This window comes from Scleropages formosus, chromosome 15 (genome assembly GCF_900964775.1).
Source record: "Scleropages formosus chromosome 15, fSclFor1.1, whole genome shotgun sequence".
Taxonomy (NCBI): Eukaryota; Metazoa; Chordata; class Actinopteri; order Osteoglossiformes; family Osteoglossidae; genus Scleropages; species Scleropages formosus.
This window is the reverse complement of record NC_041820.1, coordinates 5712523-5731105: the sequence shown is the minus strand read 5'-3', so window position 1 is coordinate 5731105 and position 18583 is coordinate 5712523. Positions and strand designations below refer to the sequence as shown.

Genomic DNA, 18583 nt, shown 5'->3' with positions numbered 1-18583 from the left:
AAGTAACGCTTTATGACACACTACAACTGCTGGGGCCTTAAGAACCTGTGCGAAAGTGATGCGTCACCCACAACACACTTTGAGCCTCAGTGTTTTTTATTGGTTTCAAAGGTAGACTAAGCCTTTCTCACTACACAAAAAAGGAGTCACAACCTTAGATGTTGGATGTTATACTTTGGGTGGCGTTCTGTGCAGCTTGATGGGAGAGAACAGCGCAATGTCCATAGACTGCTCTAAATCTGAACCAGGAAGACAAATTTCATTTGGGTCAGGTGCAAAGCAGTTAAAGTGTCTAAGAAGAACTGATTCTGGAGCACATCCCTAAGGGACAGCTACTTAATATCTTGCATGAAAATCTGTAGTCAATGAAATATAGTAAAATAGCAGGCTCCAGACATTGTCTAAAAAATATCAACAAACCTGAAATTACCTACCAAAAGTCTCAGCATGTAGGTAATTTTCTTTTTTTTTTTCTTTTTTTTTTGTTAAACCACTCATCTTTGTGTAGGGGGGGGCAGAATTACATTTTTCAGCTGCGGTTGGGGAAATAAAATCCTAGAGCACTTGTAACAAACAAAATGTTTATTAGCAACTAAAAACAGGATGCACCCAACATTCATTGTACTTGTTTTGTTGTTTCAGTCACTGCAATATGATGAACAAATCACAGACATTTATTTTGGGGATAATACAGAACATTTTTTAATTTTGAAACTTTTTGAACCGTCTTTTCAGAAAGAAAAACGGAAATTCGTACTGTTCTCAATGAACTTGCGGTACTTATATTACGCTTAAAAAGACAAAAAGCATAAAACACCACGAAGGCATTTAAAATTTTTGCAGCAGCAGCAGTAGTTCAAAGACAAGACAGAACAGGCCCAGCAACTGCTGTTTTCAAGTATTCTGTAAAATCGGTAGTCAATCCATCGGAAACAGCACAGGATCATCATACTCTTCCATAGGAAGGCCACAGCTCTCATGTCCATACAGTTAAAAACGTTTTGGCAAGCACGTCATGAAAATTCCTCTAATTAAAACCTCGGGTGGGCAAGGGTGGGGGTGACTTTCATTAAGATCTAAAAAAAAAAAAAAAAATAAGAAAAATAAAAATTACCTACCACTGGATCCTCTAGTAAGCCATCTATATAGAAGTCAAAAGTTGCACACCGTTAAGTGAGAGACGAATAAGAGTCATTAAGCATCTGTGTCAGACAGCGAGTGGAATATTCAACAGGTCCAGTCAGCCATTTAAAACCAGTACAGAGATGACAACTTTACAAAATGGTTCTTTACCTACTGAGTGATGATTATGTCCCCTCAGTCTCTGTTTTCTCTACCACTGGCTGTTTCTCAGCTTCATCCTTCGGCTCTCCCAGCTCACTGTTTGCTTCCTTGGCGGGGGCCTGTTGTTCAGTGGGGTCCGGCTGGCTTTGGGCAGTCTCCGGGACAGGGGGTGCTGTGGGTTCAGAGGTGTATTTTGGCAGCATTGCTGCGTCAGTCTTCCCACCGTTCAGCCACTGAGCTTTGCCCTGGTCCAGCCCGCTGCCGGTTTCTGGGTTGGCTGGTGGCGGAGGCTGGGATGCGGGGGTCACCCAGGCGTCACGGCCCCGGTCCCTCTCCCTGTCCCGCTCGCGATCTCGGTCCCGCTCGCGATCTCGGGTTCTCTCACGGCCACGGTCGCGGTCACGGTCATGCTCCCTTTCCCTGTCTCGTTCACGACTGAGGCGGCTCCCATTCACATCTCTGCGGAAGTCAAAGTCCCTGTCATCACGGTCCCGTTGTCTTTCCCAGGGCCGTCGGCGGTCATCCAAGTCCTGATGTGCATCAGGTTCGAAAGGGGGTCCTCCACGGCTCCAGCCAGTTCCCCGATTCTCAAACCGGTTTGGGAAGTTTGCACCAGTGCCTGGCCGATCATCCTGAAAACCTTTGGGGCCCCCTACAGCAGCTCCCCGCAGATCTCGCTCATCGAAGTCCCCCCTAGGGGGGCCCCAGCGACTCTCAGGCCTGAAACCACTAAGGGGATCCCTCCTGCCCTCTGCCTGTGGGCGTCGAATCGCCTCCCGGGCTTCTAGCAGTGGGGGTCTGCCTGCACTTTCCCTAGGCTCCCTAGGTGGGGCTGCTGCCTGTTTCTCTGGGGGAGGAAAGCGGTAGTCCTGGTCCCCCTCTTGTTGGGCACGCTCTGCACCAACTGGGGGCTCCTCTGGCTTTGATAGGATATCTCCAGGCTGGCCAGGGGGTCTCCCAAAAGCCCCTTCGGCCCGAGTGAAGGGGTCAGCCTGGGCAAAGGGGGCACGAGCTGGGGTCTGTGCAGTGGGGTCTATACTGCTGGCCTGGGGGACTACTCCATGTTGCATGAGAAGGGAGAATCTGGCCCCAGCTGCTTGGAGCAGTCCTGGGCGGAGGTCGAGAGGCAGAAGCCCGGGCATCCTCTGGCTGGTTAGGCCTGACTGGTGCATGGGATGGCTGAGGGATGCAGATGGGTGCATACCAAGTAGGCCCATTCCGCTTCGGACTGCATTCTGCATCCCTGCATGAAAGCACACCAGAAACACCCTTTTAAACCACACATCCTCAAGTGCAGTGAATGCGATTTCACTCATGACCATGGTTAATAATGGTGACACATTGTCTGTGATCTTAAGCTATGAACACAACATGACCCCTTTTAGGCTTCCTGGATCCACAGATGGGAAAGACCCTCTGAGTGAGGTGCTACCTTGCAGGGTTATGTCTGGACTGGTGTCCATGCTGTCTGCCGTTGGTGTGGGTGTGGCCTTCTCGCTAGGTGCTGGCTGGGGTGGCACAGTTACCGGACTGAAAACCCCTGTCCCAGGCACAGCTGGAGGGATGAAGGTCCCAGGAATGTTGCTCACTGGGGGGACCATGGCTCCAAATGGGGAGTCCTTAGAGTTCTCCTGAGCTGCAGATATGGAGGGCTGGACCAGAGCTGCAGGCACAGTGAGAGACATGCAATGTGAAACTGGGAACCCTGATCAGATCTACCTGTCCAACACACACTTCAAACACATGCTGAACCAAACCCAAAACAGTACTGTGTGCTGAAATAAAATGCCACACTGAACACTACTTTTTCTACTGCTCCAACTCACATGTTGGTACTGAAGGAATCCCAGGCCCCACCGATGTCTGAGGAACAACAGGTGGTGGCATAAAACCTGTGTAGGGAAAATTTATTACTTTTTACTTTAATGGGAAAACAAAGAAATTAAAGGCAGAAACTTGATTCACTGTTGGTTCTTCAGGTACTGACCTGGGGGAGGCTGGGAGGCATTAAAGCCTGCTCTCAAGAAAGGAGGAGGGGGGCCAAATCCTGGGGGGGGCATTGTCATGGTGACAGGGAATGAAGGAGGTACCAGACTCACAGCCGGCACACCCTGTGCAACGGGAATCTGAAATAAATGTTTGCAGAAGTCAGACAGAACTGCATTCAACAATTCTAACAATTGTTTTGTTGAATGAATACATCTATCTTTAATGGCTTACTGTTTTAACCTCTGTAAACTCCCTTTTTAGTGCTACCTGTAAAGTGTACATAGAGAAAATTATATTCTAAGCTTCCTCCACCTTCACATATACCCAGAATAATCAATGTAAATTGCACCATGTAAATGATTTTGTACAATGAAAATGGGAACTGAAGAATACTTAGGAAGCTGTCTAAATTTCTATGAACGAGGCAGCAATCACACCCTAGTACAGTCATCTGTCACAGAACAGACCATGAACATACAAACATAACTAATGGTACGTGAATTCAACCAACAAGAAAATCAGAAAAGGAAATAAGGAAAGATGTAGCGTGAAATGAACAAGCACAGTCCCGATGGACAGAAAAAACCATCATGGCAGGATGGCCACTGGCAATATATTTCACATCATTAACCTGTGAAAGTGTAAGAACTATGGGCGCATTTACTCGTCTCACTTTAAGTGGCTTTTGCTACCCTCATACCATTGTGATGACTTCCTGTAAAACATTTCCCTCATTCCTCAGGAAGCATACACCTTCCCAGGAAACACTCTGGAGATACATACAGAGAGAAAAGAGACAAGACATTGAAGACTAGCCCACAACCTGCACAGGCATCATGGTTACAGGCTGAGTGAAGGCCTCAGTCTGTGGGGTGCTGCTGGAAGTGCTGGGCTCTGAGCTGGCTGCAGGTTGACTCGGGGGCTCCTTGGCAGGCTCTGAATTCCTTGACGCCTCCCACTCTGCAACAATGAGAGTAATACAGGCATGGAGTTATATAAAATACAACCTTTCCAGATAACACACTTAGCACATTTTCCATATTTGTTTCTACAGTTTCTGTGTCACATGTATAGTTTGAATATAATTATTAATAGTCCTTTACATCAATAACTAAATTAGAATAAAGACCTACGTACTTGAAAATACCTTTTAATAGAAATAAGTAGGTACGAACATATATAAACACACCTATAAAACTTTTTCCTATCCTGATGGAAACTGCACAAAGTAAAATTAAAGGCAATGTATCCTGGTATACAAAGTTATCAGGAAGAACACTTTGAAGACTTACCACTGTTGACAGTCTCCTGGTCGATCATGCCCCCCTCCGCAAAACGTTCTAGATCATCTAGCTTAACCTTCTCCCAGGGGATATAAGTCACTCCGAGGTCTACATCCCAGAACTGTTTGTATTCCTGTTTCACTCCCTTATTCAAAGCCCAGGCGATCTACAAGTTGAGTCACAAAGTATCCAGTTAGAAAAATCTGTGAAACGAACACCCTGCTGATGCATGCAGAACTTAGCTACAACCCTTTTTGAGGAGAACCAGCCACCATTCTTACTTCATATCAAAATGGTTAAAAACTCAAAGGAGTCATCAAATGAAGAAGACTATAACAGGCTTAACACCCCCCACTCCTCCCCTGCCCAACCTTGATCACTTTGGAGCCAATCTTGTAGGAGCCAGTGCTAAGCTTTTGACGGGCACGGAAGGCATCCTGTCTGTGGACCATACAAATGTATGCACAACCTCTTGGTGGGATCATCTGAAGAAGAGGAGATGAAGTCCAGCTCAGAAATTTAGTGCACACAGGTCTTAGGAATTACTTCTCAAAACAGCAGGTGAATTCATGTTCAATTCAAAGGCTACCATTTTCCAAAATACAATTAACAAAGGAGATGTCGATGGAGCCAACATGCTAAACAACCACTGAACACCCCCGCAGGGGACCAAAAGCATTGCTCTAGAAAATGTGATGACCAAACGAAAGATTTATGGCTATACAATAATTGTGTGTCCACATAACAAAGTGACAGTCTAACGGGTGAGGTATACTGACGTTGATGGATTCGATCTGCCCAAACTCCTCAAACAAGTTGGTGAGATCCTGCTGAGTGGCCTTCTTATCCACCTGCCCCACCCACAAAGTTGTACTGCACACTGTAAAAAATAAGACCAGTGAAGAGTTGTAACCTCACTGTGTACTCAAAATGCACTAAAATTTTCAAAAGAGAATCACTAGGAAGGTGAGACTGTCCTCTTACCACTGAGTGTCTTGGAGCGTATAGGTGGCAGCCCTTTTTTCTGACGCTCCTTTTCACGTTCCCGGGCACGCCTCTCACTAGAGTATGACCGTGACGACTTCCTCTTGCGCTCCCTGGAGCGTGAGCGCGACCGCTTCCGGTGCTTACGCTTCCGAGAGCCTGACCGTGACCTTGACCTCCGCTTTCTGGGAGACCTGTGGTGATGACACAGAAGGGAAAAGCTTTTATGCAACTTGACACCTTTGCCCAAGGCACCTTACAATGTTAGCTTTATTTTCTGAGCTACTACAATGATTTATCCATTTATTACACCTGGTTAAAGTTTACTGCATCATTTCAGGGTTAGGGTTCTAGGTCATGGGTACTACATTTGGAGTGTAAATTTAAAACCAGGAGTTCCTAATAGCAAATGTGACAACTCTAATGCTATCCACATAATCTGCATTTATAATCATATATGCTTTGATCACAAGTGGCCTTTATGATAAAGGCCTATATGATACAGTTGGGTTTGCACATATGTAGCAATACAAGGCTAACTTTAGGTAGAGGAAAAAATAATTTTAACAACATTAAAGAGACCAGGTCCAAGCCATTCAGTCCTTGAGTCAGGGCGGCACTCACCTGGATCGGGATCTGGACCGTGTCCTTGACCGTGTGCTCACTGCCTTCTCCTCAGACTCAAAGATCTCCCCATCCAGTGTGTCTTGGCCCTCATCGATGTCCATATCCTGCATTTCACGCCACATTTAAAAGGAAAGAGGAGAATCAACGAAAAATATGTATGAATCTGTTGATGAACAAGTTCTTTCCTTAATGAGCAACTCACCTGCTGCTGGTTGTCAATAGAGTCATCCATTTTCACTTCAGTCTCTTGCAGCTGTTGTTGACTACTGCACTGCGTTGGGGTGGCTGAATTTTCAGAGCCAAACAAGGTCTCCTGGCCTTCCATGGACATTGTCTGAAAAAACCAAGCAGTTTTATTTGTAAGTAGAAACAAAAAGTCACACAAAAAGAACAAGGAGCAGAGTAACCTGAAGGAAAGATTTAGCAAGAGGGAGAATATTTTATAACTCACTGATTCATAATTAACCCTTTGGAAACAACACAGGTCATTCTGGGGACTGGATTTTGACAGATGTGTGTGAGTAGCAACTGGAACCTTTTGCTGTTGCTGCTGCTGCTGTTGCTGCTGCTGCTGCTGTTGCTCAAGGAGCTGTTTCTGGAACTGCTCCAGGTTCTGCTGCTGCAGCTGCTCAGCCAGCTGATGAAACAGGGAGCTGTTGATGGACTCTGAGACCATGGGCCTGGATAGTAAATGTGAGAGAGCAAAGCACTGAACTGTAAATGTGCTGACAGTTACACCACCATCAGTGATTTTGACAGTACTGCTTCCCAGAATAAGTTAAAAATCAAACATAATTAGAATGAGATTTTATAACCCTCTACTGTTCAGATGTCTTTTATTCAGACCTCTATAACCAGGAACACTTGAACCACCCAAAATATGGAGGATACAGTACCATTTTCTTACATGTAAGACAAGCAGCAAAGCATTCCCATTACCCATAGAGACAGTGCTTACAGCTGAGATGATGTATCCTTTTTGGACTCCTCAGAGCGTTCAGAATCATTCCCAAAATCAAACTGACCCAGAAGTTTCTGGAACCACAGAGCAAGTCAACATTCAGGCAATGTACCATTTACTGCTATATGTAGAAAAACTAATTTAGAACAAACTGGATGAATTGAAACAACATGTAAAAAGCTTAATCTGTAAAGAAAAGAATTCAAGGCAAAGTTTCTGCTGAGACCCTGCATGTGATGGCTGGCTTGGGAGCTTGAATTAACCTTGTTGAAAGAGGACACCCTCTGCTCCAGTGGGTTAAAGGTGTTGGCAGCAGCAGCAGCTGTGAGCTGGGCGGTGAGGGCCTGAAGCTGGACCACGAGGCCAGCATCCAGAGCCTGCAGTAGGGAGGGTTGTGGCTTCTGCTGCTGCAATTGCAGGCTCTGCACCAGCTGTTGCAACTGAGGGCAGGTAGTGGTCAATACATTGAGGCACATATACAAACACACAAAGATACACAAAGAATGCAAGAGGCAGAGCTTTATTTCAAGACAATCAAAGCAAACAAAGGAATCTAAAGTCTAGTTAATGTTTTTTTAATCCCTTTTCTGGTTAAGAGGGAGTTTATGAATCAATCGGCGAGTTAACAGTTCATCTCCGGAAAATCTGACACCAACCTAAGACAGAGCTGAGAGTAGCTAATGAGTCTTCATTATGTTCCAAACAATATGATTAAACTAGAACTTTTCAACAGACAAAAATTTGCAACAGAACAATTTGTCACCTATATACATTGGAATGACTGAAAAATCTAAGAGGACAGTGGGATAAAGTTGCTGCACAAGAACCCCTAAGAGTATCTACCTGCTGGCCCTGTGGGGACTGCAGTATCTGAGCCACTGCAGCCACGGTGTCTGTGTTGGAGATCTGTGAAGCCCAGTCAGGGAGGTTCTGTACGATGTTGGCTGGTGTAGCAGGTGTGGCTGGGGTGCCTGTGCCATAAAGAAGGGAACAAGAACTGTTAACCTCTATCTTCAGTGAACCAAAACACCTACTTTTTCTGAAAACCTGAGTATAAATGAGGTCAGGGTATTTCACCACTAGAGGTCAGTATAATACTAGAAGACAATGGAAACTTGAACGTCTACATACAGAATAACTTAGGGCTGTAAAGAAAACGTAAAATAATTTTAAGTTAGTATCAAATTTGAACAATATGCCGGGAAGCTGCCTCAGCTTTGTTTGCAAGTCCGGGTCTGCTGACACACTGACCGGGAGTAGTACTGTTGACGGGTGCTGCGCTGCTTCCTGTGACTGGTGTAACACTTGGGGGAGGAAGCCCCACTGCCATGTCCAGCAGGGGCTGGATGATGTCACTCTTGAAAACGTTGTTTTTCTGCCATAGATTGAGCACCCTTACAATCTTACTCTAAAAGGCAAAATCAAACAGAAGATTTGGTCTCTGTGGCATAACCTCCAGTACCCCGCAGAATTTTGACAGGTTTCACATTCTGAAATGTGGGCAATTTATTTACAGACTAAGTTACTTCTAAGTCAGGAAAATCTGAAAAGTAATACATATATTTTCTTCAATTTATGGCTATCACTCTTAGCAGTATCACTGCATCTGATTTTAACTGACCTTGTCATCTGGAGGGCAGCGGTAGAGGTTCTGGAACGTGCTGATGATGTTCTTGCTGAAGCGTGGTGCAAAAACGTCCTTCTCCTGACCAAACTGGTGCCGTGATTGCCGTACGATGGAGTCAATGACATATAGCCCTGGGACCTTATACTCTGGTTTGCACTGTGACACAGAATTGGTTACTCATTCACTGAGAATAATTATGAACAGAATTTTCCAAATGAATGAATAAACAAACACAAGTAAGTAAGTGAATAAATAAATAAATAAATTGCATAATCAAATTCAGAACTGGTGAAGCCATACCAGGGAATGAGTGATGCTCTTTCATTAGCAATATCCTTGGACTAACATATGGGTACAATTTTAAATTCATGATGATAGTAAAACTTCAAAGTAATGTGTTATTGACTGATAAACATGGAAACAAGCTTATGACATTTTATATGGCTTTAATTCAGATCTATCTTACCAAAGGGATGCTTGTGGGCACTAACATATAAAAAGGCCATAACCAATGACAATAATTTTGAAAAGCACAGGCTTTCATTACCAATAAGTACATCACAATTGTCCTAGATGTTTGTGTGAGGATATATAAGGTAGGCTGTCAGGTTGGATGAGACTCACTTTTTGAATGAATTTCTCTACACTCTGCACGACATGCTTGTAGAACTGTGCGAGAAAAGAAAAAAAGAATATATCAAAGGCATTGTTGTACACAGTGAAATTGGTTAATATCAGCAAAAATATTTTTAGGGTACTCTTCATACAGAGGAACTGTAATTGATAGGAGTAATCTCTCTAGGATAAAGGGCACATTAGCTTGGTGAAGACTTTGTTTCCCCTTCCTACATCTATACCATTCTGGATGGGTCCCATTAGGACTGGTTCACTGTCAGCCCAAGTTGAAGTGGAATTCATTCTAGTACAGAATTCTAGCCTCTGTTTGAGATAGAAGTGTTTGTTAATTAAGAGTATTGCATTTTCACAAGTCAACGCATAAATACAATGCAGCTCATTTGACTTTGAAGGTCTTAGGTTTATGTGGGAGACCCCAGTAACTTTTTTTGTGAGGGGAAAAAATGATATATGATTTTTGACTTTATGCACAGTATCAGTCCCTCATTCTTCAAGTAAGTTATGACTCCACTGTACTAAATCCCACAGTGTATGTTTGTGTGTGTGTGTGGGAATTGTCTTTAAAGTGACTTCATGTGCACTTAACAGTGACTGTCAGTGCATGGCACATGCCACTTTTTACCTCCCAGCATTATGCCCAAATGGGCATAAAACTAAAGCATAAAAACTGGGGCCAAGAGCAAAAGTAGTGCTTGTAAGTTCCTAAAAAAAACTTCACATTTTATGTAATTCATTTAAAAAATTAATTTTCACAAATACATCCACTAAGATCAATACACAGGCAATAAGAAACACCAAAATAGAAAAGTTCCATTGAAAGCACAACCGTGTAATCACATTGCATTACATGCACATTTTACAAATTCAACACATAAGTAAACATGTCTCAGTAAATTAAGAGTTAAAAATATGAAGTGAGAATATTTAGATTTTCTGCTACTAAGCACTCAAATATTTTGCTGCAGATTAAATGACCTTTAATACCCTTTTGGTGAACATATTTAAAAACTGTGAGCAATGTCAGTGACCGTAAAAAATTAACATCTAATGTTATACGAATGGTCTCCCGGAATGCACTTAATTTCACCTTTGATTTGATGCATTTAATGTCTATATTTTTTAATTACTTCAGAGATACTTCTATTTAAAAATATACAATTAAAAATTTCATTGATTTCTTTTTTAAACCATTTTTTATAATGAACTACCCTCTCAAGATTCAAGTACTATTCCAGGTCTAACCACTGTGGCACCAACTTAACTGCAATATGAAGCACTAATGCACATCTCTGTGGGATAGGTACTACCACAAGTATTTGCAGCACATGGAGTTCTGCAACCTTCCCACCACTGAAATGCATAAGTCCAATTACTGGTTATTTTTTAATGTGTGTGTGTTTCATGTTGTCACTGACAAATGTTTTTCAACACTCTGCATTAGTTTACATTTCTCAAGTGTGACAAAACATCAGTCTAGTTTAACTGAGCTGGACACAACCCTGGAGAAAGTGAATTAGAAAGACTGTACCCAGGATCTGTTTTTGACACAAATTCTACGTAAGCAAAAGTTTGCATACTTGTATTAGTATCCTTGCAAGACGAATGCTTGTTGTGCCTTCGCAGCTTGCTTAATAAAGGATCTAAGAATTTCGAGAGAGTACAGTGTACAAATAAGACTACTAAAATTCCCCCAAAAGACTTCTGGGGGGAATCAAGACAGCAAAAATAACATTTGTTCACAGATCACCCTTGTATAGATTTCAATAAGATATGATAAACGCAGAAGAAATCACAAAACAGTTTTTACACTGCAGTGAGTTGGATGATAGAAATGCATTTACTTTGAGTAAATTAGTTACAATAAAAAAAGAGGTCTAAGTGAACTGGAGAATTAATGGTGTATTCTAATTTATCAATATGTAATGTTTACATTTTTTTGCATGCAAAGACTGCCCACAACTTGTTACCACATCACAGAAATTAGGTCAAACCCCAACCATCACAAGGAGTAGATATCATTAACCTAAGTGTAAAGCTTGCCAAGATGTTTTTCCACAAGATTTAAATTGTGTAAGACACAAAATTTTGTCCAGATTATTTATTTTAAATTGCATTTTCTTCACATCAGTGTTTTCTAAAATTCCTGTGTTTTAGAGCAAATCCTGTGTTTCTTCAGTCAGCTGTTATATAGCAGTAAAACACAGTCAAACAGAACAAGAATGTCAAAGTGTCTCAGTTCAAATCAATGCAATTTGTCTTGTGTGTATTCACATTTACCTTTTTAACCAATATATTTCTTCAAAGCGACTAGACTGTTAAGATGCTTAGGATGACTTATCAATTTATAGAACTGGGTAATTTTTACTGTATTAATTTAGGGGGGTACTATTATCAAGGGTTCTACAGCAGAAAGTGGAATTCAAATCTGGGCCTTTTGAATACAAGACAGCGCTGCTGTCTGTGATCAATAACAAGATAATGAATGCTGTACATTTATGGGATACATAAGTTAAGAGGCACTGAATTTGAGGGGATTTATATGAGATAATTTTAATATATTTCAAAGTTAATAAAAAAATACTGAAATGTAAATATATTGAACTATATTTTTTAAAGATATATTTATTCAAGACTTTTACAAAACCTAGCCTGTAAAGGAATCAAGGCATGTATTCATTATCAACCTTTTGATCATGCAGAGAACAAAGCTGAAAGTGACCAGAAGCTAACACAGCAAACTCATTAAAAAAAAAAATTGATCAACCATCACTACTCATGAGGAGGTTGGGGGGAATTGTTTTTTTTATTTGTAGAAATTCAAATAGGTTTAATGTCTGATGTCCTGGCCTTGGTGTGTCCCCTCTCCCTTCAGCCTTACGCCCTGTGTTTCCGGGTAAGGCTCCGGCTTTCTGCGACCCCGTTCAGGACAAGCGGTTGTTGACAATGGATAGATGCATGGATGGTAAAAGGGACTTTGGATTTAAGAATAAAATGGATTTGTAAATAGACTACCTATCTAAAACTGTGTTCATAAGTTAAGAAGCCAGAGAAGAAACACGGAAATTCAGTAACTGAACAACTGTTCCATTCAGCTACCAACAGATACCCTGTGTTCTCAACCCGTTTCCATTCCAGAAGCACGATATCACTGCTCTTGCCCCTGAAAGCAGCACCCACTGTTCAGATGAATAATACAAATGGACAGCATACTCATACCGCATAAAAAGGAGAGAGAAGAGTGGTAGGGAACTGTTACTGTTCTGCAGAGAATGAAGTCATGGCCTAATAGATTCAACCCTTTAAATTAGAATGCCTTTGAACATGTGCGTAAGATACAAATAAACTTAGCTTTTCTTCTGAAAATGTGTAGGTGTTTTTTGGTTGTAGACAATAATTAGAACTACCTAGTAAAAATATGAAAAGATAAAACAATTGATAATAAACGATAAGGTTAACATCACCACACTGGTAATAACTAATGCATGGAACTCGGGTAAGCTTCTTGGTAACAAACATGGCCCGATGAAACAGTATTTCAAAGAGAGATGAAATCACATTTTAAAGCTTTCCATCCATTATGTTGTCTCATGAGACAGCCTTTCAGTTTAGTTTCATGTGCTTCTCTACACAAAACTATGAAAAAAGAAACTGTTCTTTTAGCACTACTAGAGCAATAAGAATGCCAAATAGTTCCCCCATCTTACAAAAGTAATGTTCCTGAAAAACCTTTTGCAGAGTGAGTTCTCATAAACTGAAGATGTAATTAGCATTACCTTCAACATTAAAAATGTGTATTTTCCCAGGCTCCAAAACTGACACTTATTTATCGCCAAAATATCACCAAATCCAAACAAAATCAATACCATTACTTCAGTCATTAGCATTTATAACACAAATAAATGCCTCATGGCTGTCTACTTGCACTCGTTCAGCTGTGCTGTAGCAATTGCGTAGTATACGCTTAACACAAAACATACGTACATAAGATAGTGTTTATGTATTAATTTAACCTTTAATGGAAAAAACCCCAAATCGGAACAGTAAAGACAAAGGAAATCAAATGAAAACAAACCAATGAAATCTCCCTCGAACAAGCTGGCATTGTTTGAATAGCCCAAACAGGGGCTATTTAACAATAAATAAATAATAATACTCATAATCATACATTACAAACCCCCATGAGGAAATTCACTCAGGCTATCACTGTGACAGTGCCAAGTGAATCTTTTTGCACAGCGAGAAGACACCTGAGTCAGAAAACAAACAGAAGAGAACGTGGGCTTAACATGCAAACTCCACACAGACTGAGCACAGGGATAAAATTTGTGTTCTCTCACACCATTCAAGCACTGTGAGCAGCTGCAATATCCACTGTGACCTGATGATTGTAAGAGGTGAAACAATGAAAAAACGGGTCATCTGGGCTGTGCAAATCCACATGGGTTCAATCCCTGCGTATTCTCTGTGGAGTTTGCATGTTCGGCCCATGTTCACACGGGCTTCCTTCCACAATTCAAAGACACATGTTTCAAGTGGATTGGTAACTAAATTGCTTAGTGTGTGAGATTGCCCTGTGGTGGAATTGCATCCTGTCCAGAGTGTACTCTAGTGTGTTTGTAGACCATGGATAAAATTGTTTGCTAAATGCTAGATAACATTTATTGTACTCTGCTTTGGAGACAAAGTGTCTCCTAAATGAATAAATATAAATGCGTTGTGCTGTTCAGCTGTTGAGACGTACAAAATCAAAATCATCCTTGTAAATGCTAGGAGCTGCCTTGTAAGCCAAAATAACAGTATGCAACGAAACTCAGCGTAAAGTCAAATCCTCATATGTCTGTAAAGCATTCAATTTAAAAATAAGCATACACATAAATCATCAAGACAGTGTAAAAAAAATAAAAGTAGTAAAATACTTCCTCCTAAAACTGTTTCAAAAAAAAAAAAAAAAAAATTTCCAGCTGGCCACGCATATACTTTCATACAAATTTCTCCAGATTTAACTGCCACTTTACTACCTATATGAAGATTTGTCTTCAGATATACATCCGTGACATAATGTTTCATGAAAACAGCTTTACTCTCATTTTATGGCATTGTAATTTCTTTTAAAATTATATGCTCCAATAATCAAGCACAACAGACCATAAAATTAACTCATACTTTTAACTGTTGTATGTCAACATGGTCTAATATGACTTATAAAGACAAAGTGCTATTTACAAATATTTTCATATTAAAAGATCTGTGAGGGTGTGAGATAGGCAGAACAAAACCTTAAACAGTACAATGCTGGATATTTTATTGGCTGATACACAAGGACCCCAGAAAGGCCTTTGGTACTGACAGTCACTTCAACAAAGTGTTTTTTTTTTTTTTTTAAAGAAATTTAAGCGAATACAGGAACCATAGGGTTTTGAAGGTATCAATCATACCACTAGGGTGTCATCTAGAGGTGGTTAATTTAGTATGAAAATGACGACACTGATTAAACAATTGAGAGGTACTAAAAGCTGCACACAAAGAAACCACCAGCAACTCTACTGGAGATGGAGAGCATGTCCTCGTTTAACCCTCAAATCATCCAGGAAGCAAGACAAAAAAAAACTACATTTACGGCAAATGGCAGATGAATAGCTAGTTAAAACATCTTGACTGACGCACTGTCATTAGTGATGGAACGGTGCCTCAGCAGGTAGGGCTGATGTTTCACAGCACCAGGGCTGCACGACTGGACATGAGCTGAATCCCTGCTCAGTCTGTGTGGAATTTGCATGTCCTCTCTGTGTTTGCATGTGTTTCCTCTGGGTCCAAAGACACGCAGTCCAGGTGAACTGGTCAGGTCACTATAAATTGTCCATTGATGGTGTGTATGTATACATGCGCTTTACTGCTCTGTTGTATAGATGGATGGATGATTGTAGAAAGTTTAGTATAATAGCTCAAGCATTTCAATTCACCTTAAATAAAAATGTCGGCTAAATAAATAAATGTAAATGCGTACTGAGGTGCTGAACAATGTTACTGAAATTTTTCACTCACAAGGTGCTCTCATTTGCTTGTATTACAGCAACCTACTGGAAAGCTAAAATCCCAAGTGAAACAAGACAGTCATAGGATACCCAAAATTATGTGCAATATCTATAGAGTGAAATACCAAAAATAAAAATCCTGACATTTTCCAACTGAAATGCTAAATAATGAGATGAGAACGTCATCTGAAGTAGCATGCTTAACAGTCTCCACATGAAAACATGCTCTAAAGCTTATTTGATTACAGTCAACAGATACATTCTGTATCCAGTGCCCAGATAAGTTTTTACACAAGCTATCTGATCAGACTGCTGTGTACTTCCTGGATTCATCATACTACGTGAGGAAGAAACAGCTTGAAATGGATGAAACAGACATTAACTATTAAATTAAAATTTTGAATCTACTATGGTCTCTACCATCAGATGGTAGATTAGTGCAGACATTTTTAGCACGGAAATTTGATACCATTTAATACAGAAGTAAAGACCTCATCTTCTCAAATATGTTTGAAATGTATTTAAATTTACCTGTTACTTGGAATTTCAAGTCAAAGATTTTATACTTTGAGTATCAGCAACAACCAGACCTTGTAATCTGTGAAACACAGATTATGTATATGCCAGGCTGTTTTAATGTGTGAGGGAGAATTAAAATATTTAAGGATGAACAGTGTATTGGATGTCTAGGGGAGCTTTTAGAACAGCACCCTGCATATGAGCATTCCTTATGTGGAATACATCTACTAACAAACATGGTACAGCAGTTCCCCTTCTGGCGCATTACTGCAATGTGAAGAAAGTAGCAGTTTTTCCAAACAATTGACCCTCACGGAGAAAACACTTCAATATTGTTTATTGTGAAAGGGAAGCAATTTTGTATTTTTCAGAACAGTGCTTCTGAAGTGAAAACTTTTCTGGTATCTCATTTGCAATCTAGAACCAAAATTTAAACACCTAAGACATCCCAGTTTAGCAGCCATCGAAACACCTTTGTGCTCCAGGGTAACCATGGGAAATGATAAGCACACTATAGATAGTCTAATACTGCAGAGTTATACTACAACCTGGAGTTACAGGCCAATAAAATCCTATTTTATGGTAATCATTTTTTCTCCAGCTCTGTGCACAGTCCGGGCTCTCCATTCATGAATATACAAACTGAAAGAGTAGAAATTAAGGAAAGGAACTCAAAGTCAACCTTAGGTTTTGGTTAAACTGTAAGAGGCTACATACAGGTCCTTTCAAAAAAATATGACCCAGCCACCCTTCTTCATTATACATCCTAACAAACTAGAGTGTAATTCCAGTGGCTCCTCTGTGCTGCTCAAGATGCAGTCAGCACTATGGGCCGAACATCAGGGATTTCACTCAAAGGCTGCTCCCTGCTGTGCTCCTATGTAGTGAGGGTTTGGTATGGTTGTTGAGCTATGCAGCATCACATACCCTGGCTCTTTTCACCTCGTTTCATCATTATGAACTCAGAGGTAAAACACCTGTGTGAACGAAAGCTTGTCTTCTTTCTGTACCATTTGTTATTGTCATAACAAGCCCTTATTCAACATTAGTCTTTTCCGCAATGTCTTCCATAACCAACTCTTTAGGAGCACAGCATCCCTTGACAACATTGCAAAGAAAACCTTTGCATGTCATTCGATGTATAAGCACTAGAGCTGGAATCTAGTCTATGGTTCATATGGAAATTCTAAAATTTACATACAAATAAAAACTATCTACAATTCTGGACTGGTTTGATGGATGGATTAGCCCTTATGCAGATTTTCCTTCCTTACCACTGACATATCCAACATGGCACTAATTTATCAGCTTTTTGCCAACAGCAACTTGCGAGACTGGCACTAATCTTATAGCTCAGTCAGCCTCTATGATGAAATGCACCCATTTACGGAGAAAGTACTCTGCTGAGATGGAGAACAGAACATCCTGTCAAAGAAGTTGAAAGAGAAACGTTCAGGTTGCTCTGTGCTTAGCGTCTATCCCTCTGTTGACCGCAACAGTGCAACGCAGACCATTTTATACACGGTGGTCGAGAAACAAGCAAGGTGGACCATGTCTTAGACTGGGCTTACATCAGACATCTGAAAATTCTGCCGACCTGACACCATACAATATATGAGATAACCCAAACTAGGCTTGCTTAACCAAATTAAAAGTGTTATTTTAACATCTAATCAAAGAAACAAAATATATAACCAAGTATTAGTTTGGGATTCGACACACTACTGCTAAGTCATTCCAGAATTCACCCTTCTTGTCACTACTTCCTACTACCTAAGGAGCACTGACTGAGACAATATTTGCTATCTGATCAGCCATTACAAGCTCGACTATGATAATACAATCATTTATTCCATTAACTTCTGCAACTTTATCTATATTTTTGATACCAGTATACTAACACTGGTTACTCCATCTGAGCTTCCATACCAGAAAAATGTATACACAATTTCCGCCCTTGTACTGCTAACTTTCCAAAATATATGATGCATGCAGACAAAAATTATAGAGGACAAATTTAGAACTATCATGAACTTCTAAAAACTGTGCATTAATATGTCAATTTGAAAGCAGTGGAGAATGATCTTGCTTTGATTTAAATGAATTCACTGTTTAAGTGATCCTGTTTAGACAGGTCTGCACAATATTTTACTTACTTTTTTTGCTGTTTTTTTAAAACTAACATCAAAACACCTTTGTAACTTCTGCCTTCAGAATACATTTTAAAGTAAGCTCCTAAAGCACCTAAACTACAATGGGGTTTCATTCTGGTAACCTCATCTCAATTGCAAACCCTCTTATACAGCATTATACAAACTTTAAAGATGTATAAAACAATTAACATTCATGAATACTATGTTGTATAATAATTTTACATTTACATTTATTCATTTAGCAGACGCTTTTGTCCAAAGCAACGTACATCTCAGCAAAAGTACAATTTATGCATTACATTAAAAGAAGACATAGCTGCAGACATGAAAGTCTCAAGCAAACCTAGTTTGTTCCCTACCACTTGCTGCATCGAGGTTCATAATTCGAGTAGGTACATAAGACACAGGATAGACAAATCCCGATACCCTCCTACCATTTAAAAAAAAAAAAAGAAAAAATTATAAAATACAGAAATAAGCAAATGCAA

At 40.5% G+C, this 18583-nt stretch overlaps 1 protein-coding gene across 3 annotated transcripts in view; it reads right to left on the bottom strand.

Annotated features, from left to right (window-relative positions):
* Positions 1 to 520: 520 nt before the first annotated feature.
* Positions 521 to 18583, bottom strand: part of scaf8 (SR-related CTD-associated factor 8) — a 28161-nt gene continuing 10098 nt past the window's right edge. The window contains exons 3-21 of one of the 3 annotated variants that reach the window (XM_018731019.2): positions 9380 to 9424; positions 8750 to 8911; positions 8380 to 8536; positions 7972 to 8099; positions 7392 to 7568; positions 7126 to 7202; positions 6619 to 6847; positions 6370 to 6501; positions 6165 to 6271; positions 5541 to 5734; positions 5336 to 5436; positions 4928 to 5041; positions 4566 to 4722; positions 4097 to 4233; positions 3272 to 3410; positions 3111 to 3176; positions 2717 to 2947; positions 1294 to 2527; positions 521 to 1076 (exon numbers count right to left, since the gene is read on the bottom strand). In XM_018731019.2, the coding sequence (XP_018586535.2) occupies positions 1308 to 2527; positions 2717 to 2947; positions 3111 to 3176; positions 3272 to 3410; positions 4097 to 4233; positions 4566 to 4722; positions 4928 to 5041; positions 5336 to 5436; positions 5541 to 5734; positions 6165 to 6271; positions 6370 to 6501; positions 6619 to 6847; positions 7126 to 7202; positions 7392 to 7568; positions 7972 to 8099; positions 8380 to 8536; positions 8750 to 8911; positions 9380 to 9424 (3573 nt within the window). In that variant the 3' untranslated portion in view covers positions 521 to 1076; positions 1294 to 1307. Of the gene's footprint in view, positions 2528 to 2716; positions 2948 to 3110; positions 3177 to 3271; positions 3411 to 4096; positions 4234 to 4565; positions 4723 to 4927; positions 5042 to 5335; positions 5437 to 5540; positions 5735 to 6164; positions 6272 to 6369; positions 6502 to 6618; positions 6848 to 7125; positions 7203 to 7391; positions 7569 to 7971; positions 8100 to 8379; positions 8537 to 8749; positions 8912 to 9379; positions 9425 to 18583 lie in introns of all 3 variants that reach the window. The other 2 variants (XM_018731011.2, XM_018731026.2) reach the window with 2 other exon arrangements.